Here is a 23066-nt window from a genome sequence, read left to right on the forward strand (position 1 = left end):
TCACCTCCTGAGGTCAGGAGTTCACGACCAGCCTAGCCAACATGGTGAAACCCCATCTCTACTAAAAATACAAAAAAAAAAAAAAAAAAAAATTAGCCAGGTGTGGTGGTGGGGGCCTGTAATCCAAGCTACTCAGGAGGCTGAGGCACGAGAATCTCTTGAACCCAGAAGGTGGAGGTTGCAGTGAGCCAAGATGACACCACTGCATTTCAGCCTGGGCAACAGAGTGAGACTGTCTTAAAAAAAAAAAAAAATCTGGCCGAGCGTGGTGGCTCACGCCTGTAATCCTAGCACTTTGGGAGGCCCGCACTTTGGGAGGCCGAGACTGGCGGATCATGAGGTCAGGAGGTCCAGACCATCCTGGCTAACACAGTGAAACCCCATTTCTACTAAAAATGCAAAAAATTACCTGAGCATGGTGGCATGCGCCTGTAGTCCCAGCTACTCAGGAAGCTGAGGCAGGAGAATCGCTTGAACCTGGGAGACAGAGGTTGCAGTGAGCTGAGATCGCACCACAGTGTACTCCAGCCTGGGCAACAGAGCAAGACCCTGTCTCAAAAAAAAAAAAAAAAAAAATTCCCAGCAGACCAGGTGTGGTGGCTTATGCCTGTAATTACAACCCTTTGGGAGGCCAAGGCAAGAGGATTATTTAAGGCCAGAAGTTCAAGACCAGCATCGTAAGCAAGGCCCTGTCCCTAGAGAAAGGGGATGGATGGCCCGAGCCCATGAGTTTGAAGCTGCAGTGAGCTATGATCGAGTCAATGCACTCCAGCCTTGAGCGATAGCAAGACCCACCCATGCTGGAGTGCAGTGGCATGATCACGGCCCACTGCAACCTCCACTTCCTGGGTTGAAGTGATTCTCCTGCTTCAGCCTCCCAAGTAGCTAGGATTACAGGCATGTGCCACCATGCCCGGCTATTTTTTTTTTTTTTTTTTTGAGACAATCTCGCTCTGTCACCCAGGCTGGAGTGCAGTGGCATGATCTCGGCTCACTGCAAGCTCTGCCTCCCAGGTTCATGCCATTCTCCTGCCTTAGCCTCCTAAGTAGCTGGGACTACAGGTGCCTGCCACAACACCTGGCTAATTTTTTTTTTTGGTATTTTTAGTAGAGACGGGGTTTCACCGTGTTAGCCAGGATGGTCTCAATCTCCTGACCTCATGATCCGCCTGCCTCGGCCTCCCAAAGTGCAGGGATTACAGGCGTGAGCCACCGCGCCCGGCCTATTTTTTTGTATTTTTAGTAGAGACGGGGTTTCACTGTGTTGGCCAGGATGGTCTCAAACTCTTGACCTCAAGTGATCCACCCGCCTCAGCCTCCCAAATTGCTGGGATACAGACATGAGCCACGGCGTCCGGCCCAAGACCCTGTCTCTTAAGAAAAAAACAAAAACAAACCTGACTGTATAAAGAAATAAAACTAAAATCATTAGGATGTTGATTTCAAGAGAAACTTCTTAAATGGCTATTTATGGGCAAAGACTAGGATCGCCTGAATCCATTAAATGAAAGTATAAGTAAGCCAGGTGTGGTTATTCATGCGTGTAATCCCAGCGCTTTGGGAGGCTGAGGCGGGAGGATTGCTTGAGCTCAGGACCAGCCTGGGCAACATAGTGAGACCTCACCTCTACTAAAATTCACATAGCCAGGCGTGGTGGCGCATGCCTGTAGTCCCAGCTACTTGTGGGGCTAAGGCGGGAGGATCACTTGAGCCTAGGAGGTTGAGGCTGCATTTAGTCCTGACTGTGCCACTGCGCTCCAACCTGGGCAACAGAGTGAGACCCTTTCTCAATAAAAATAATAATAAATAAATAAAGTGTAAGTAGTTGGATCAGTCAGAATAAACAGGGATATAAAATAATGTTGAAAGCCATGATGAAAAGTTTCAAGATGGTTATAGTCACATAAAATGCATGAAGGAAATGATAGAAATACCAGAAGAAATAAATAGAAATCTAGTTGGGAAGTGGGATTTTTAACAAAAAATACATTTCTTAACCAAGGAATAAAAGCCTGGGTTGCAACAGGCTAGCCAGTGAAACCCTCTGGAACAGGAAAAAGAACGCTTTCTCTGCTGTGTCCCTTCAGCACCCTCTAGTGACCAGTCTTCACATCATGTGTGCTGACAAAGGAGAAATGTTTACTAACCGTTTACCTCTGTGATCACAGAGCGGGCAAAGGAGGGTGAATTTGGAGCTCAGAGGCAATAAGTTGATAGCTGGCACAGGCATCTGTTTTATCATTGGACATCTGTTAAGACAGCGTTTATTTTTGTGGGAAAAAACACTTGGGAAACCAGATTTTTTTTTTTTTTGAGACGGAGTCTCGCTGTGTTGCCCAGGCTGGAGTGCAGTGGCGCGATCTTGGCTCACTGCAAGCTCCGCCTCCTGGGTTCACGCCATTCCCCTGCCTCAGCCTCCTGAGTAGCTGGGACTACAGGCGCCCACCACCACGCCCAGCTAATTTTTTGTATTTTTTAGTAGAGACGGGGTTTCACCGTGTTAGCCAGGATGGTCTCGATCTCCTGACCTCGTGATCCATCCACCTCGGCCTCCCAGAGTGCTGGGATTACAGGCGTGAGCCACTGTGCCCAGCCCCAGATTTTGTATATGCAGTACAATTGGTGTTGTGGTAGTTTAATTGCATACTGATCTACTAGTCTTGATTTTAGCAAATTTTCATGTTTCATACATTTAAATGTGCTTGTTTTAAAATCGGGGTTGAGGGTGTATTATACTATTAAAATAAATTGCATTAAAATAAATACGAATATACTTACTCTGCTTTAGAAAGTAATGCTTCAATTGGAATCTGTCGTAAAGAATTAATTCTAATTCCTTGTTCTTTCTCATTTCTTAGGTGATCCAGATTAATCTGAATTCAATAGTTCCATCTGTTAGTGGGCCAAAAAGACCTCAGGATAGAGTTGCTGTGACAGATATGAAAAGCGATTTCCAGGCTTGCTTAAATGAAAAGGTAGGTTACTTTATTGTTATCCATGTTTTTCAACCCGCTTTGTGCTAAGTAGTAAAGAACCAACAAGGTGATCCATAAACTCAGTTCACTGCTATGTTTTATATATTATGGCACACACCAGCAGCCCCCTTATTTTCCTTCTGTCTAATGTGCAAGTCAGTCATTCGGTAAGCTTGTTCCCAGTTCCATTGTGAGGATCAGAGATTGATTGTGTCTATTTAAATTAAAATTATATACAATTTAAAATTGAGTTTCTTAGTCACAGTAGTCTCATTTTTAAATGCTGAATACATATGGGTCTTGTATTGATGAACAGCATAGATAATTGAATAGTTAACATCATCACAGAAAGTTTTTTTTTTTTTTTTTTGAGACAGAGTCTCACTTTGTTGCCCAAGCTGGAGTGCAGTGGCACAATCTCGGCTCACTGCAACCTCCCCCTCCCGGGCTCAAGCGATTCTCCTGCCTCAGCCCCCAAAGTAGTTGGAATTACAGGAGTCTACGATCATTCCTGGGTACTTTTTGTATTTTTAGTAAAGACAGGGTTTCACCATGTTGGCCATACTGGTTTTCAACTCCTGACCTCAAGTGATCTGCCCACCTCAGCCTCCCAAAGTGCTGGGATTATAGCCATGAGCCACCGCACCTGGCCTACTGTCATAAAATTTGGTAAATGTGACCGAATAGCAAGTGGTCTCTGGCTTTTGGGGATTTGTATTTTCTGTCTGAGAATCACAGTTTTAGTCTTGTCACTTTCTCTATTCTGAGATCTCTAGTACTTGGCTTTCCTTTCAGAGCCTTTCTTTTTATGATTTCTTGACTTTTTGTTCAGAAAGTGTTAAACTTGTACAAAAACAAAATAGTCCACTGAATTGCCGTGTACCTGTCAATTAGCTTCAATAATTAGCAACTCACAGCCAATCTTGTTTCAGCTATGCTACACTCACACACATAGGATCCCTTTGGAGGAAATCTTCGGGGTCATTTTAACAGAAAAAAATTTGTGCCATCTCTTGAGAATTACTATAAACAGGGATGATTAAGAACAACAAAGCCAAATAAGATCTGGATTCTGGGTGGTAGGCTGGACTCGCTTAGTAGATAAAAGTTTTGCTTGTGAACATCACCAGACTCCTATCGTGCCTATGCAGATTTATGCTTCAGCTGAATTACAACTACTGAATGTTATGGGCCTTTAGCATCACTCACACAAAGGATTTTTAATGTTAAATCATCAAATGTCCGGTGTCTGCTATGTTTTCTGCCGGTCTTTTATTCTGTATATACCCAGAATATTTAGTTTATATTTTTGTGGAAATTTGTATAGGTTGGATTTAAAGGCTTCCAAATTGCAGCTGAAAAACAAAAGGATATTGTCTCCATTCATTATGAAGGAAGTGAATATAAGCTGTCTCATGGATCAGTGGTCATTGCTGCAGTTATCAGTTGTACCAATAATTGCAATCCATCTGTCATGCTTGCTGCAGGTGGGTTGTGGTTTATGGCCATACTTTTTATTTTTCCTTAATTATTGTTAGCTTTTCTGTTATTGTAACTTTCTGTTTCTTAGATGATGCATGAGTGTCTACATTTGATACTGAGAGACTTTCTAGTATTTTAGTTAGGTCTTAAGGAGCCTGAGTTTGATTTATGTTGTTTTTATTACACCGAAGGTAAATTTACTGTTTACTATAACTTACCTATCAATTAATTTTAGGTTGTATCTGCTTCTCTTGTTAATTTAGAACTATAGTTAATTAGCAGGTATTTCTTGATTATCTAGAAGTTAACCATAATAGTGTGGTAGATCTCATTAAAAGTTATGAAAGTAGTAAAAGATCATTGTCTTGGCAAGGATTGTAAATGAAATTAATTTGTATGCCCGTTGGAACAATTCCTTAGTTGTATAAAACCATGTATAATGTGTTACATTGCCCTTAGCTTATTGTATGACTTTAAAATGACTTTAAAATGGTTCACTTTAGAAAAAAGAGAAAAAAAATGGTTTTGTTAACATGTACTTATATATGTGCATCTTTTGTTTACATTTGTGTGAATGATGTCAGCCTGTATCTTAATAATTTTCAACATAAAGTCTGTAATTTTAAATTTGTTGTAAATGAAGCAAATCAGTAGAATAAAGTGGACAAAATAATGACAATAAGTTTATGAATTCATACTTTAATCTGTTAAATAAATTACTTCTCACTTTTTACTTTAATATGAGTGAGAGAGGGAAAGAAACATTGCCATAATAAATCATTGTTGGCTATGCAGGTCTTTTGGCTAAAAAGGCTGTTGAAGCTGGTCTGCGTGTTAAACCTTATATAAGAACAAGTTTATCTCCAGGCAGTGGGATGGTTACACATTACCTCAGTTCAAGTGGAGTATTACCATATCTCAGTAAGCTTGGGTAAGTGACAGCTATCGCTCTTCATATTGATATTGGTGTTCAGTAGGTACTGAAGCTGCTTGTTTGTGCCTTTCATATACAAAGAGAAGATAGAAAAAATATGCTTTAGTTTTACTTGCTACCTTGCCATTACCATACAATTTTTGACGCCTTATCACTCAGGAAACATTTTTTGGGCATATCAAATGAGCAAAGCACCAGGTTGGATACACAGAAGTAGGAGATGTGGTCTTAGCTTCAAGATACGTAGTTGGAAAGACAAGACAAACAAGTACAACCAAATAACAGTTACAGTGTAAGAAACGATACCAAGTATGCACAATTTCTGTGAGTTGTGTAGGTCAGTTCAAAAAAGAAAGAAATCTTACAGTTTGCATTTATTAACTGAAAATTGTCTTAATTTTAGTTTTATGAGGTTATTGGGTCTATAATACATAAGTTTAAATTGTCCCTGAACTTTGGAGAAAGTAACTTATGTTTTTTGGACTGGGCGCAGTGGCTCACGCCTGTAATCCCAGCACTTGGGGAGGCCGAGGCAGGCGAATCATGAGGCCAGGAGTTTGAGACCAGCCTGGCCAATATGGTGAAACTTCATCTCCACAAAAAATACCAAAATTAGCCAGGCGTGGTGACGCACGCCCATAGTCCCAGCTACTAAGGAGGCTGAGGTAGAAGAATTGCTTTAACCTGGGAAGCGGAGGTTGCAGTGAGCCCAGATCGTGCCGCTGCACTCCAGCCTGGGCGACAGAGCGAGACTCCATCTCAAAAAGAAAAAAAAAGTAACCTACTTTTTTTATGTAATCCAAAACAATTGATGCTAGTTGTGTGGGGATTTTTTGGTTTTGAGACAGTGTCTTGCTCTATTGCCCACACTGGAGTGCAGTGGTGCAATCACAGCTTATTGCAGCCTTGACCTCCTAGGCTCAAGCAGTCTTCCTACCTCAGCCTCCTGAGTAGCTGGGACCGCAGGTGTGCACCAGCACACCCCTCTAATTTTTATGTTTTTAGCAGAGACAGAGTTTCACCGTGTTGGCCAGGTTCGTCTCAAACTCGTTGCCTCAAGTGATTCACTCGTCGCAGCCCCCAAAAGTGTTGGGATTACAGGCCTGAGCCACCACACCCAGCCTAGTTATATTTTCAGTGTGTATTTTGGAACATATGAGTCATCAATTCCTTTGCAAAACTGATAAATTTTAGATTTTTTTGCTTTTAGAATAGCATCCGAAAGTAATTTAGAGGACTATGCCTATAATCTTTTAGTTATATTATCTTGGATTTATTGTCAGAGACTCTTCTTGGGTTTAACTGGTTGATAGTTGAGAGATTACTCCTATCAGAGTGCCCAATTACAATGCCTCTTTTGGGACCTTTGGTCAGGTTATTATAGCCAGGTCTTCTTTACATTTTAAACTCTTGGATGGAAGTACAGTATCAATTATTTTAAAAGGTCATGTTATATTCCTAGCAAGTAGTATTTGGGGGAATTCTCTTGTACAGTGATAAGTGCTATTAAGGCTCTTCAAAGGTTTGCATTCACCTTTGAGACCAGCCTGAGCATTTTTATTTTTTATTTTACAAAAAATAAAAAAATTAGCTGGTCCTGGTGGCAAGTACCTGTGGCCCCACCTCCTCAGGAGGCCGAGGAGCAGGATTGCTTGAGCCCAGGAGGTTAAGGCTGCAGTGAGCTGGTTCAAATAGCCTGCCTGAGAGTTAGACTTGATTGCTCAGAATCTTCTGAAGTGAATATATTGATGAAGGTTAATCTATGTGTCATGAATAGTCTTTTAAGTAATCTTATTACAGCGATAGAAATACAAGATAAGACTTGTCCTTTCTCTATAGATGTTGTGATGTGCTATTCAGTCACTCACATTTTTTTTTTTGAAATGCAGATTTGAAATCGTTGGCTATGGATGTTCAACTTGTGTGGGAAATACAGCACCTTTATCAGACGCAGTTTTAAATGCAGTAAAACAGGTAAAATGTGTGGATTGGCAAATGTGATTTTTTTAACTATGTTTTGTTATTAAATTACAGAAAATATATATTGATGTGTTTATATTTCTGTAAACTCTGCACCTCTTGGCAATAGTAACCTGTGACTCTTTAAATGATTCAAAGAATCATTTGTAGATCCTTGAAATAATTCCTTCATAATACAAGGAATTGATTTAGTTTATTTGCAAGATGGATAGTTCTGTATTTAAAAATTAGTAATATGTTTTTTGGTTAATCTTGCCCTCAGACTTTAATATTTAAGATTGCTTATATATGATTATCCAAATTTGTACCATCTCTAGAATTGAATTTATTTGTTTGTGTGTTTGTGTTTTTTTCAGGGTGATTTGGTTACCTGTGGAATTTTATCTGGAAACAAAAATTTTGAAGGTCGTCTTTGTGATTGTGTTCGTGCCAATTATCTTGCCTCTCCACCCTTAGTGGTAGCTTATGCCATAGCAGGCACAGTGAATATAGATTTCCAGACAGAACCTTTAGGTATCTTTTCCTTTATGTATATGTATACCTACACATACTTTTCCCAATAGAAGTCGTTATGTTTTTGAAATGTTTCTTAGACCATCTATTCTTTGAATTATTTCAGGAAGACGTATGATAATGTGTAGTTATTAATTTCTGTGTTTATGTGAAGAAAATAAAATGTGCAGGTAATTAGTTCTTCCCGCCGCTTAAGCCTGAAGCACCCTGTTGAATCATTTACTTGATTTCCATGATATGTCTTTGAAAAGGTGTGAACATTTTCAGAGAGTTATTTTTTTACTGATTATCATGTTCAAAAATTTTAACCAGGTACTGACCCCACCGGCAAGAACATTTACCTGCATGATATTTGGCCTAGTCGAGAAGAAGTTCATCGAGTAGAAGAAGAACATGTTATACTCTCCATGTTTAAAGCATTAAAAGATAAAATAGAAGTAAGAGTCTTATGTGTTTCTTAAATAGTTTGATCAATTTTCAGTGTTCTTTTATTTCATATATCTTCTGAATAGAATAAAAATTAAAATTACATTATTTTGAATACAGTTTGTAATGTGTAATAGTAAGTTTGTATCTGGAATCTGTAGTTAAAAAGAAAATGGCGGCTAGGCACAGTGGCTCACACCTGTAATCCCAGCACTTTGGGAGGCCGAGGCAGGTTGATCACGTGAGGTCCGGAGCTCAAGACCAGCCTGACCAACATGGAGAAACCCCATCTTTACTAAAAACACAAAACAATTAGCCAGGCTTGGTGGCGCATGCCTGTAATCCCAGCTACTCAGGAGGCTGAGGCAGGAGAATCGCTTGAACCTGGGAGGCGGAGGTTGCGGTGATCCGAGATCGCGCCACTGCACTCCAGCCTGGGCAACAAGAGTGTAACTCTGTCTCAAAAAAAAAAAGAAAAGAAAAGAAAATGTCTTAGAGTATCAGAATTCATTAGTGTTGATTGGATGGTCCGTACAGCAAACCACCATGGCACACATTTACCTATGTAACAAACCCGCACATCCTGCATATGTACCCCAGAAGTTAAAATAAAAGTTGAGGGGGAAAAGAAAGAATTGATTAGGTGTTCAGAATACATCATTGAACAAAACACAGAATTCTCCTGGGGAGAGGCAAATAAGCTGTAAAGAGAATAATTAGATAAACTATGCAATATTTATTAATTTTTATTATTTATTTTTTGGTGTTTTTTGGGAGATGGCGCCCCACTCTGTCACCCAGGCTGGAGTGCAGTGGCCTAAACCAGCTCACTGCAGCCTTAACCTCCTGGACTCAAACAATCCTGCCCCTCAGCCTCCGGAGTAGCTGGGGCCACAGGCGCTCACCACCAGGCCCAGCTAATTTTTTATTTTTTGTAAAATAAAAAATACAAAATGCTCAGGCTGGTCTCAAAACTCCTGGACTCAAGTGATCCGCCCACCTCAGCCTCCCAAAGTGTTGGGATTACAGACGTGAGCCACTGTGCCTGGCCTAAGAAATGGTGAGATTTTTGGCTATAGTTTGAAGGCTTTGATGTGGAACAAATACATTGAAAAAGCAGAGGTTTTTCTCCATTGTAACATTCTTAGACATTAACAGCATACCTCATACATGTTTAATCTCTCCGTAGCAACATATAGAAATCTTTCTAAATTCTTTAACTTTTTTGGACTCTGTAAAGTCTTTATGTTCAGTTTATATTGAAACTTGCCCCTTAGAGTGTTCCTGAAGATCTGGTATACTAGAATTTGAGGAGCAAATTTTTAATCATTCTGTCCAAAAACGTCATGATTTTTTAGAACACACTGTTTTGGCTGGTCATGGTGGCTAACGCCTATAATCCCAACACTCTAGGAGGCCAAGACGCGTGTATCGCTTGAGCTCAGGAGTTTAAGACCAGCCTGGGCAAAAATAAAAATTTAAAATTTAAAAAAAAAAAAGAAAAGAATACACTGTCTTAATTTTCTTTCCAAATGGATATGGCCTATTTTTGTTGTTGTTGTTGTGACCTAAGTACTATTTTATTCCCTTGATCATTTTCATGCGCCTCTTTTTCTGAGTCCTTTTATCTTTGCTTTCGTTCGTCAACGAAAACTGTATTCACAGATGGGGAATAAACGGTGGAATTCCTTAGAAGCACCGGATTCAGTTTTGTTTCCCTGGGACTTAAAGTCTACTTATATCAGATGCCCTTCATTTTTTGATAAACTTGTAAGTACTGTTTTACTATTTGATCTTTTAAAGATTGTTATAAACTAAGAAGTCTTGTAAAGAGTTAAATGCCTTGAACTTTTACCTTCTAGACCAAAGAGCCAGTTGCACTCCAGGCTATTGAAAATGCCCATGTCTTATTATATTTGGGAGACTCTGTCACAACAGATCATATATCACCTGCAGGAAGTATCGCTAGGAATAGTGCTGCCGCTAAGTATTTGACAAACAGAGGGTATGTGTACATGGCTTTAGAGTGTTTTTGTTTTTTCTTGTTTCTTACTGATTAAGAGGCTTCTATTGGTCATGTTCCCTTTTTTCCAGTAAATACATGCTATCGTAGGTATCTGACTGCCAATGTGTTTGTCTTAAGCAAGAATGGAGAGTGGCAGGGGCAGGGGGGGTACCTTCTGTACTTGTCTTTGCTTGTGACTTTAGAAAATAAAATTGCAATTTTAAATTGAGCCCTTATAGTCTAAATAAACAGCTGATTGGGAATAAGATTTTTCTTTTTCAGTGCTACTTTATTGAAAAGTCAGCTTGGTTTTACCTACCAAATGAAGCCTGCTCATTTGGTTAAAACCAGCTTCCCATTATTGGAGTAAGGAATTTAAATGTGTATTTTATGGGCTATAAAATGTACATGTGTGAGGCTGGGAATGATATGTACAAATCAAAAGACAATGAATTTCTGCTTCATGAGCCTAAAATTTTATAGGAACAATAAATGTAAATGTAAAGGCCATTTATATTGGAAATAAAAATTTAAAACTGGTAAGATTTTATTTCATTTCTACATGATTAATCATGTAGAGTTGCCCTGTTATCAAAGGACTGTTTTGACAATAGAGACAAAGTTTTGCTAAAAGCAGAATTTGTAGTACTGCTACCTGATTAGCTTATTGGATGCTTGTTTGATGCTTGAGTAATTAAAATGACAAGCTTTTTCATTGAAATTTATTTATTTATGTATTTATTTGTTTATTTATTTTTGAGACAGCCTCACTCTGTCACCCAGGCTGGAGTGCAGTGGTGCGATCTCAGCTCACGGCCACCTCTGCATCCCAGGTTCAAGCAATTCTCCTGCCTCAGCCTCCCAACTAGCTGGGATTACAGGCACGTGCCACCATGCCCAGCAAGTTTTTGTATTTTTAGTAGAGACGAGGTTTCACCATGTTGGCCAGGCTGGTATCAAACTCCTGACCAAGTGATCCGCCCACCTCAGCCTCCCAAATTGCTGGGATTACAGGCATGAGCCACCGTGCCCAGCCAAAATGTCAATGTAACTTGTGTTGACATGTGATAATATTGCATAGCTTTTATTATAAAGTGGTGAGAAATAAGTTTTCTTTCCTGTAAATTTTTTTTGGTTGTGATTTCCATCTTCATCATAATTGTAACATACTTCCAAAAAAGAAAAACAGTCAACACTTCTCTCAAATGTACAATTTTTGTAATTATTATGCCTTCTGATATATATTTCTTAGCACATTTAATCCAGTAGTGCTCATCAATTAGAATTTTCTAAAAATAAAGACACTCAAACCTCCTACCACTCCAGTCCTGAAGTAAGAATTTAAATGCACAAATTTAGAGTATTGTTGCCTCTGCATAAAAAACCAAATCAGAGGCTGATAAAAGTCAGTTGTTGATTGTTGAGATACTTATGTTCAGTTATTTTTCCCTAAAAAGTTATATATAGTCACTAATCCAGTAGCAATACCCCTGGCACCCAGATTATGATTTCTAAATACTATTTCCCAGTATAGTGAACCAGTGCTTCATGGAGAAATTATTGATTCCAGATCTGGGACTGGAAAAAGTACACGATTTTACCAAAAATTACCAAGATTACCAAAAACAAGGGAGTTGTCAGAGACCATCAGGCTTCTGTCTAAAGGTCTAAGGGCCAGGACCAGCTCATTAGCTTGAAAACTGGTAAATAATCAATTCTTTAACCAGCCTTTCATGTATGGAATGTATTTCAGCATAACCAAATCATTGATGAAGGAAAGTTTGTCTTTTGTTTGTTTGTTTGTTTGTTTGTTTTTAGAGACAGGGTCTCAGTCTTGCCTGGGCTGAAAGGCAGTGGCAGTTGGCCCTCTGCTGCCTGGAACTCCTGGGCTCAAGCACTCCTCCTGTCTCACCCTCCTGAGTAGCTTGGGACTACAGGCTCGCACCATCATGCCTGGATAGTTTTTAAATTTTTTGTAGAGATGAGATCTCCCTTTGTTGCACAGGCTGGTCTCCAACACATGGGCTCGAGCATTCCTCCCACTTTGGCCTCCCAAAGTGCTGGTATTGCAGGCATGAGCCACCATGCCTGCTGGAAAGTTTTTCTTTATAGAACTTTTATACCTAAAAAATGAAGAAGGAATGGGTGAGTTATAGTATCACTATTTTACCGTCTCTAATAAGCAATCTAGACCACAATGAGCAATCACTGGTAACATTCCAGGAAAAGAAGTTGGCTATCTTGTGCCTCCTAAAAGAAGTACATATGACCTGTGAAGCATTGTTGCCAAAAATTAAAAACCCAGATCTTACCAAACCACTGGATCTGACATGTGATTTACAAGAACAGAAGGCAGAAGAACATGTTAAATGATCCATGGAGATGGAGTCAACACAATGTGGGTACAGAAGACTATACAAGTAACTTTATTGCATCAGATAGAGGACAAGCAGGAGGAAGGAGAGGGAACATATACTATATACTGTCATTCCTGGGTATAGATGTGGGATTGGTTCCAGGACCACCCATGTATACCCAAATCCACACATACTGAATTCCTACAGTCAGCCTTGCAGAAGCCACATATATGAAAAGTCGCATTTGCAGTTTTCTGCATCCTGTGAATAATATATTTTCTGTCAGCGTTTGGTTGAAAAAAAAATCAATGTATAAGTGGACCCACACAACTCAAATTCATGTTTAAAGGTCAACATCAACTGTAGATTAAAGCACTTGAGATCAACTGAACACATTTATGAACTGCATTTGGATCCTGATTTGAACAAACCAACTTAAAGTAGTTTGGAAATAATCAGTGACATTTGAATATTGACTATCTGATGTTAAGAAATTATTGTGATTTATTTTTTTTTTGGTGTAAAGATTTTTTTTTAAGAGTCTACATCTTTTAGTGAAATGTACTGAAAAGTATGTTGTTAAAATATATCTCAGTTTTGCTTCAAAATAATCTAATGGGGTTGACTGTAGAAGAAACCAAGAATCTGTTAAGTTATAGCTTGGTGATAGGCACATGGACATTCATGGTTTTGTTTTCTTTTTGTGTTTGAAATTTTCTGTGATAAAAAAATTTTTCAATAGGTCTTACAACTCAATAGTGTGTGATTATTTTCCACATGTAATGAAAACTGACTTTCATTACTTTCTTGTAGCCTTACCCCTCGTGAATTCAACTCTTACGGAGCTCGAAGAGGTAATGATGCTGTAATGACAAGAGGCACTTTTGCAAATATCAAGCTTTTTAATAAGTTTATTGGAAAACCAGCTCCTAAAACAATTCATTTTCCATCAGGACAGACGGTGAGGATGCACACAAAGTTTTTGGACAATTTATAACTGGATCAAAATTTGTATTAAAGATTTTTGTGTTTGTTTTAATCTACAGCTAGATGTATTTGAGGCTGCAGAACTGTACCAGAAAGAAGGTATCCCACTGATTATTTTAGCAGGAAAGAAATATGGTTCAGGAAACTCCAGAGACTGGGCTGCCAAAGGACCGTATTTACTGGTATTGAATCTTGGCTTCAAAGAGTTTTAAATGTTCCCTTTTGTCAGTAACATCCTGTCAAAGTTTATCTGGATTTTTTATAGTTATTTGAACCTTGTAGGTATAGAGAGTTTTGTTTGTTTGTTTCCGTGATCTTTGGTAATATTTTGTACTCGTCTAGTTAGTATCATTTTAATACTCTGAGTTTGGTTAAACCTACATCAGTCTTATGTGAAGAAGTCAGTATAATAGGGAAAGGAAATTCTGTTTTAAACTATTGTTTTATAATTATTTATACCTATTGATCATATTTTTTTGGTTTTGAGACCATGTCCTTGTCACCCAGACTGGAGTGCAGTGGTGCAATCACTGCTCGCTGCAGCCATGCCCTCCCAGGTGCAATCAGTTCTCCTGCCTTAGCCTCCCAAGTAGCTGGGACTACGCCATGAGTTACCACACCTGGCCAATTTTTGTATTATTTGTAGAGATTGGATCTATTTTGCTCAGGCTGATCTTGAACTCCTGGGCTCAAGTGATCCTCCCGCTGTGGCCTCCCAAGGTGCTGGGATTACAGGCTTGAGCCATGTGCCTGGCCCCTACTGTTAATTTTACTTGCCTCCTTTTGATTTAATTTTCTCAGATTTGCCCCATCAGTGGGTAAAAGACTCAGAAGTAGTGGGCCACGTTTCACCTTTTTTGCCCCTAAATAGGAGATTGTGGTGCCTGGCTGTCTGCCAGGAGGACATTTCTCCTGAGACTGTTTCCTTGTTGCAGAGCAAATAGGCCATCTGCTGGGGGGAATAGTCATGTGACATGTGCTTTTTGCCATTTCATACTCACAAATGCTTTTCTTTACAATTGTAGCTGTAAAAAGGCTGGCTGAAACACAGATACCATGCAGGCCTCATTCTTATTTTAATCTTTAATATCTCCTTTAAAATGTAAATACTCTGAGGGGCTATGGGAATAAACCAAAATCTCATCCTTCTAAGATACTAATTATAAGTATTATTATGAGTATTAATGATAGGTATAGGTTATTTTTATCCTGGAAATTGTTTTAGTGTTTGTTTTTGATGTTGGAAGCTTTCCTCATATGGCAGATGATGCTTGGCCCTCCATTTGTTAGACATAAAAAACTGATTACGAGCCGTGGATGGGGGCTGGGTTTTGTCAGTTACTGGGCCTTACTATAGGTGACTGGGTGATAAGCTACCTTTTTCATTAAGAGATTCTATATGTCATTATCTGTATTTTCTCTGAGGCCATTCAGTTTCTTGAAGGAAAGAGACTCGTTCAGTATGTAGACATCTACTTAGTCCCCTGTTTTCAATCTGGTATTCTCAAGCCCGTGTGCCCAGTGTTTATCAGTTTAGAGAATGTATTCTCTTCCTTATTTCTGGTCTAATAAAAAATGAGTAAAAATTTGTAAAAAATGAGTAAAAAAGAATTACATTCTTTTTTTAAAAAAAGAACAAAAATTGGTTCTCAGGTGGTAAAAAAATTCTACTTTTTGCACATAAAGTACAGATAAATAAGAGTACATTAAAAGATACATGGCATCTTAGTGGTATTAAAATTTTGGAGAGAAGGGAGGTGAACAGGAAGACACAATTTGGGGGAAAAAAGTCTTAAAAGACTCTTGAGGTAGACAGTGGAGAAAAAAGTTGAAAAACACAAGTCTAGAGCCTTTGGCTCATTTTTTCCAGAGAATAAACCTCTACTCTTGTGGAGTGGGGATTGAGCTGGATCTTACTGCTTTGTATGGCCTTGTAACCTGTATCCACGAGTATTCTGAGAACCTCATGCATCTGAATCTCAATCCTTTTCCTGGGTCTTGTGTTGCACATTAACTCAGACCTTACTGGTATCACTCTCTAATTTCATGTTATCATTCTGTGGTTTCAACATTGTCTTCTAAATCAGTTACCTATCTCTGTTTTCTAAATATTTATAGAATTCTCTCATCCTATTCCCTTTGTTGCTATGGGCTTATGCCCTCTTCATTATTGTTGTTACTTACTTGTATTTTTTGGAGACAAGGTCTCACTCTGTTGCCCAGGCTGGAATGCAGTGGCATGGTCTCAGCTCCCTGCAACCTCCACTTACAACCTCAAGTGATTCTCCTGCCTCAGCCTCCATAGTAGCTGAGATTACAGGTGTGCACCACCATGCTCAGCTAATGTTTCTGTTTTTAGATAGAGATGGACTTTCGCCATGTTGGCCAGGCTGGTCTCAAACTCCTGGCTTCAAGTGATCTGCCCACTTCGGCCTCCCATAGTGCTGGCATTACAGGTGTGAGCCACTGCATCCAGCCTATTCTTGTTACTTTTTATTGTATTTTTTATTTTTATTTTTTGTAGAGACAGGGTCTCACTATATTGCCCAGGCTGGTCTCAAACTCCTGGCCTCAAGTAATCCTTCTGCCTCAGCCTCCAAAGTACTGGGATTATAAGCATATAAGCCACTGTGCCTGGCCCTATATACCTTCTTTATTCCTTTATTTTAGTGGCATTTCAAGAGTGTTGAAAACATATGTTAGATCTGGCATGTTTAAATAGAAATCCTTCTGAGCCCTACTTTGGGGTCAAAGGAGCCAGCCCATTTATAGAGCTCTTATGATGTGGTAGGCAGCGACAGTACTTAACCCTAGAGCAGCAGAAAGGGATCAGAATAATTTGGAGAGCTCCATAAAAATTCAGAAAAATAATCTGTAAAAAGGTTCTGTAAATACTTTGATAAAATATTGATTCAGTATGAGGTATTAGACTAAAAGTATTTAGAGAAAGGCCAAAGTAGATTTTTGCCCCCTTTAAATGCTCAATAAATAACTTTCAGGAGTGATTAGAGGGAATAAAATGCACATTTATTACAGGGTGTGAAAGCTGTTTTGGCTGAAAGTTATGAAAAAATACACAAAGATCATTTGATTGGAATTGGCATAGCTCCACTTCAGTTCCTTCCAGGAGAAAATGCAGATTCCTTGGGCCTCTCCGGTAGAGAAACATTTTCTTTAACATTTCCTGAAGAACTATCTCCTGGAATTACATTGAATATACAGGTATCTCTAAATTTTTCAAATATATGATTATGCACTCAAATGTTTATGAATTATTGAATAAGAATCAATTGCTGTAAATTATATACTAATGTCACTTAATGAATGTTAAGTTGCCATTTAAGATGACTCTCTCTTCCATACTTAGATCTAGCTATGTTAATAGTTTATGTTCTGTGAGGAAAAGTGGAAAGAACTGGGTGCTTATACCAGAAAAAAGAACACATGAAGGGGAATCTTGACTTCCACTTAGCAAGTGCCAGCTTTCTTTTCATGGTGGTCATTTTTTTGCTGTCCTGATCTAATTTTAACCCAGGCATACATACCACTCCAAAGAAAGAACAAAGTTGAACGTTCAAAGTTAGAGCAAAACAGACTTTACAACTAAGAAAAAAGGGGAAAGAGTAGGAGTTATTGATTACATGCAATCAATATTTGGTGTAAAATGAATATGAGTAGTGAGTATAACTTCCCCAATTAATAAGTCAAAATCTAAATGCAGCTATTTTTCTACTTAGCTATGAAGCCCATGGTCAGGTATCTCAGGTGTTTTTCAAGCAGCAGAAAAGTTTCAGGCAATCGGAGTATAAGAAATTAGAACCAGGATAAATCAGACAGAATCTGTGGCAAGTATAGTCATTAAATATGAAGACAAATGGTCTTAACCATCAAGTAGCATCTGGAAGATTTACTTGCTCACATGAGTTGTTTTTGCTTCTTTCAAGACAAGCACTGGAAAAGTATTCAGCGTGATTGCTTCATTTGAAGATGATGTGGAAATAACATTATACAAACATGGAGGATTGTTAAACTTTGTGGCACGAAAATTCTCATAGTATCTACTTACCATGGATACCTTTCATAACTGGTAACTGCAAAGCCTTTTGTGCTGGACCCAGGAATCCTTACCATGGAGCAGCAGATAGTCCCAGTAATACTCACTTATCTCATCCATGGATGTAAATGATGATGAATCAACATAGTAACTGAAATGAAATCTTCTTGATTTTAAATAATATACGAATGGTGCTATTAACATTGCTAAAATCAACGTGTGAAGTGTGTTGTGGAAGAGACCTGTAAGTATGGGGGGGCGATATTTTATCAGACCATTTTGTAAATAAAGGCAGAATTTGTGTTGAAGATTCTTATATGAGTAACCTTCCTGGATTTGTTTAGTTTTGCACCAATAAAACTGTGTACTACTGTTTGTTGGTTTAAGAGTAGCAGATTGAAATATAAGAAGCCCGATTAGACTCTAAAATTGTGGTCATTGGAATCTCATTTATAAATGGACCTTTTAAGTATATTAATTCCTCTTCAGAATTGAGCTGGACACATTTGGCATTCTTAGTTTGTCATATAACCAGGTTTATCCTTAGTCTAACTGCAAAGGATAGAACCTGCCCCAGGTCACAATCATTCTGTCCAATCCAGCACATTTGGCATTCTTAGTTTGTCATATAACCAGGTTTATCCTTAGTCTAACTGCAAGGGATAGAACCTGCCCCAGGTCACAATCATTCTGTCCAATCCAGCCAAGGTTCCCTCCACGTATGAAGATGGACCATGGCAAGATACAACTGATTGTGTGGCACCATGTATTAGCAGTGGAAATATGTATCACATATGATGCAGCCTTTAATGTTTCAGCAGTTTGCCACTGTGACTATCTGGCAAGCCCCAGATGGCATTATATTAATTGGATTAGATTATTTTGCTCACCTTATATAATACTGTAACTTCCTATAACCTAATATTTTCGGTATCATTAACCAAAATTTCACACTCATAGTTGCTAAAGAGAATGTTATTCAATCATTAAACTCTGAACTGATTTCTTCTATACATTTAAATTATCCACCCTCAATTATATGGGTGCTCAACCCTATGCATTTTTTAAGTGTTGCTATTTCTTAATTAAATTGATTTCCTGTCATTTTGAATCATTTATCACCTGCGATGCATGATTCTATTAATTTTGTTATGTTACTGTTTTAACCAAAGCTGACTGTAAGGATAAAACACTTAAGTTGTTGCTGAGTACTATATATCCTCAATATGCATGTCTGCCCATCACATCAAATGTTCTGTCAACAAGATGTTTGGCAATTTTTTTAAAAAAGGTTGGAAAATTAATTATAGAAGGTTCTATACCGTTTTTTAATTAAGAAACTAAATCTAGCAGGCTAAAGGTTAATTGTAGTGATTTTTTTTCATATAGATACCTTTCTATGACCTAGTCAGTTACTGCAATTCAGAATTAGTTCACATTGCATAAAGAATTACTTGTTTTAAGCAAAATGCTGAAACTACCAAACCAGTGGATGAAGACCACTAAGAACTTTGCACATAATCATACAATCTTTTGAAAATATTTTGCAAATATGTGTTTAGACAATAAGATGGACTAGAGTTTGACAAAATGATTTCTTTATTTAAATTTTGTATAAGTATTTTCTTTGACACTTTCAAATTATATTGTGTTCTTGATATATGCTGTATATTTATTTGTCAGTGCATGTGTTTTTAATTTACATGAAAACATGAGTTAGGAGAAATTACAGGTTGAAAGATGAAATGCCTGTATGTGCTCTGAAGAAATGGTAATTCCAGATTGTGCAGGGGGAAACAAATCTATTTTGTTTTGTTTTGTTTTGTTTTGTTTTTTGTTTTTTGAGACAGAACCTTGCCCTGTCGCTGGGCTGGAGTGCAATGGCGCAATCTTGGCTCACTGCAACCTCCACCTCCCAGGTTCAAGCGATTCTCCTGCCTCAGCCTCCCGAGTAGCTGGGACTACAGGTGTGCGCCACCACGCCCAGCTAATTTTTGTAGTTTTAGTAGAGACGGGGTTTCACCATGTTGGCCAGATGATCTGAATCTCTTGACCTCGTGATCCACCCGCCTCGGCATCCCCAAGTGCTGGGATTAACAGACGTGAGCCACCGCACCCGGCCTATATTGTTTTGAAAGCATACTCTATATATAGTTATGGGCAGAGGCACAGGCATCCTCAGCAGCTGATTCAGGAGATGGTAAAGCTAGCTAACTATGAATTAAACATTCACATATCCAGTCTACCTGGTCCAGTAATAATACAAGCAAATTTTGTATTTCAGGAACAAATCAAGGTTCTCTTAATTTTTTGGCTTATATACAATGAAGTGAAAACTTGATAAACATGGTTTCAAATTGAGGAGGAGAGTCTTGGATGTATGTTTTAATATGTATACCTTATAATTCTGCCTCTAGCCAAATGCTATGTTTGCAAAATGTGGCATCTGTTAGTTTTTATTGTATCTTCTTTGTTGACTATACCTGGGTAATTTTGTGTTACCAAAAAAAAAAAAAAAAAAAAAAAAAAAGAAGTGTAATGTCAGACACACAAGAAAAGCAAATCAGTGTTGTAAGCTTAAAGTACAATTTCAAAGGTCATTACCAACAGCAGGGTTTTTTTTATACTTTAAAAACATTATGCTACATATCATTGCCATTTTCATATTTTGGGGTTTTGCTACTCTTATACAATGGAATCAATGAAAATGTCATCCAGCCACTGAATTGTCATTATTATATCTAAAAAGTTTCTAAGATGACAGTGATCACTATTTTGTTTTATCTCCATGCCGACATTTGAAAGAAGGTACTAGTATCCCTCTAGCCAGATTGCTTAGTCTTTCGTTGGTAATCAAACAGCAGTTGTACTAAAGGAAAGTAAAGCTAGAACCTAAATCAGAATCATAGTTGCCTGCATATATGGTAACAAGGTTGTGTGCATTTGCTTTCACAGTGATGAGTGAGAGGATGAGAAGAAATTATTTGACATTTTTCTGTGGTTGAATAGAAGACACCTTTCTTTTGTCTTTAGGTTTAGGAGAAGATACTAAGATACTGGATGTTTATCCTATCTTAGTTTGGTTGGAGTAATAAGAGAGAAGAAGAGGGTGGACTTTGGCTTTTTCAGTGTTTTTTCCCCTAAAGAGTGATATTGCTGATGTTTCTATCAATTTTACACATAATATGTGGCTATGAAACCATATATCTCACTGAAGTAACAGACAAAGTAATCACTTTGTCTATCACTAAGTAATAGACAAAAATAATTGTCTATTATTTAAAGCCAACAAAACAGTATAACAGTTTTAAGTTCAATAATGTTAAGTATTGTATAGAAATATATTGGAGGCAAAGTTCAGTTGATGACAATTGTGTATATGTTACTGATGCTGTAAATTATTTTTAATAAAGAAAATTGTATTATCACATTTGATTCTTGTTCTATTTTGTAGTAGTTGAAAATAAAACAACATGATGTAAGAAATGCTGCCATCCGGCTGGGCGCAGTGGCTCACACCTGTAATCCCAGCACTTTGGGAGGCCGAGGCAGGTGGATCACGAGGTCAGGAGATCGAGACCATCCTGGCTAACACGGTGAAACCCCGTCTCTACTAAAAATAGAAAAAATTAGCCAGGCGTGGTGGCGGGCGCCCGTAGTCCCAGCTACTCGGGAGGCTGAGGCAGGAGAACAGCGTAAACCCGGGAGGCAGAGTTTGCAGTGAGTGGAGATCGTGCCACTGCACTCCAGCCTGGGCAACAGAGCGAGACTCTGTCTCAAAAAAAAAAAAAAAAAAAATGTGCTGCCATCCAGATGCTATGTGTTCTTGTGCCTCTGTGCTTACAGGAACAGCTGAGGATGCCTGCTCCCTGTGCTGCCTGTTCATTAGTGTTCATGAAGCAAGTCATTGGAAGCTGGGAGCCAGGATCCCAGGTGTATTTGTTTGTTCTTACATTGGTATAAAGAAATGCCTGAGACTGGGTAATTTATTTTTAAAAGAGGTTTAATTGGCTCATGGTTCTGCAGGATGTACAGGAAGCATGATGCTGGCATCTGCTCGGCTTCTGGGGAGGCCTCAGGAAACTTACAATCAAGGTGGAAGATTAAGTGGGAGCAAGCACTTCACATGGCCAGAGCAGGAGGAAGAGAGAGACAGGGGAGGTGCCACACACTTTTAAACAACCAGATCTCAGGAGAACTCACTACTGGGACAGCACCAAGGGGGATGGTGTTAAACCATAAGAAACCGCCCCCATAATCCAGTCACCTCCTGGTTGGAGGCCCCACCTCCAACACTGGAGATTACAATCTGACATGAGATTTGGGCAGGGACACTCATCGAAAAAGACGTATCCTTTCTTCCCACTATTATTAGCAACCTAAAAGAGTAAGGTTTATTTCTTAGAATTCAGTAATCATAAACCATAATTGGCACTTTATTAGAATTTCCTAAGGATTCCAATTTAGTATTCTAAGAAGTTTGCATTACCTAAAGGCTAATACCAACATAGGCGCAAGCTGATAGTTTGAATATCCAGTCTAGAAGGAAACTTAAGAGCTTCATCAGTGTAGCATTTAGTTGGTTTACAGTTTTCACTTGATGCTAATTTTGCTTTTTAATTATAAAGTAGCTTCAGATTTACCATTTTGATTTGAAATATGTTGTAAACCTGTGTTCTATACTTGAAAAAAAATGCATTTATTGCAAAAGCAGATGTCTATGTAATTCTCACAAAATTTGCTTGTATAATGACAAGTGTGGCCAGGCGAGGTGGTTCACACTTTGGGAGGCCAAGGCAGGAGGCAGGAGGATCACTTGAAGTCAGGAATTTGACCCCGCCATGGGCAACATAGCAAGACCCTGTTTCTTAAAAAATAATAGTAATTAGCTCGGTGTGGTGGTGTGCACCTGTAGTCCCAGCTACTTGGGAGGCTGAGGCAGGAGGATCACTTGAGCCTAGGTTGAGGCTGCAGTGAGCTATGATTTATGCCACTGCACTCCAGCCTGGGTGACAGCAAGACCCTGTCTCTTATAAAAGTATGTTGTCACTGTGAATTTTGTGTTTACGTGGTGTTAGTACTGAATTTTAAGCATTTTTTTCAATATTTCCCTATCAATATCTGTATGATCTGTGGCAGGGTCCCTTTTTATTACCAATATTGGTAATTTGTGTTTTCTTTTTTTTCCTTGATTAGTCTCTCTAAAGGGTTAGAAATTGAATTAATTTTTTAAAGAGCCAATTTTTTACATTATTTTCTCCATTGTTTTCTGGTTTTTTGTTTGGTTTTGGTTTTGGATTTTTTTTTTTTTTTTTTTTTTGAGACGGAGTCTGGCTCTGTTACCCAGGCTGGA

At 38.6% G+C, this 23066-nt stretch overlaps 1 protein-coding gene across 3 annotated transcripts in view; it reads left to right on the forward strand.

The window, feature by feature from the left end:
• The window catches only part of IREB2 (iron responsive element binding protein 2), a 62944-nt gene extending 41803 nt beyond the window's left edge, over positions 1-21141 (forward strand). For all 3 annotated transcript variants that reach the window (XM_054450873.2, XM_054450874.2, XM_063652810.1), the window contains 12 exons: positions 2859-2975; positions 4303-4462; positions 5253-5388; positions 7281-7365; positions 7728-7884; positions 8197-8321; positions 9976-10080; positions 10173-10315; positions 13486-13633; positions 13719-13841; positions 16696-16881; positions 17604-21141. In XM_054450873.2, coding sequence (XP_054306848.1) covers positions 2859-2975; positions 4303-4462; positions 5253-5388; positions 7281-7365; positions 7728-7884; positions 8197-8321; positions 9976-10080; positions 10173-10315; positions 13486-13633; positions 13719-13841; positions 16696-16881; positions 17604-17714 — 1596 coding nt within the window. In that variant the 3' untranslated portion in view covers positions 17715-21141. The remainder of the gene's footprint in view (positions 1-2858; positions 2976-4302; positions 4463-5252; positions 5389-7280; positions 7366-7727; positions 7885-8196; positions 8322-9975; positions 10081-10172; positions 10316-13485; positions 13634-13718; positions 13842-16695; positions 16882-17603) is intronic.
• Positions 21142-23066: the final 1925 nt, after the last annotated feature.

The sequence above is a fragment of the Pongo pygmaeus genome, chromosome 16 (genome assembly GCF_028885625.2).
Source record: "Pongo pygmaeus isolate AG05252 chromosome 16, NHGRI_mPonPyg2-v2.0_pri, whole genome shotgun sequence".
NCBI classification, from domain to species: domain Eukaryota; kingdom Metazoa; phylum Chordata; class Mammalia; order Primates; family Hominidae; genus Pongo; species Pongo pygmaeus.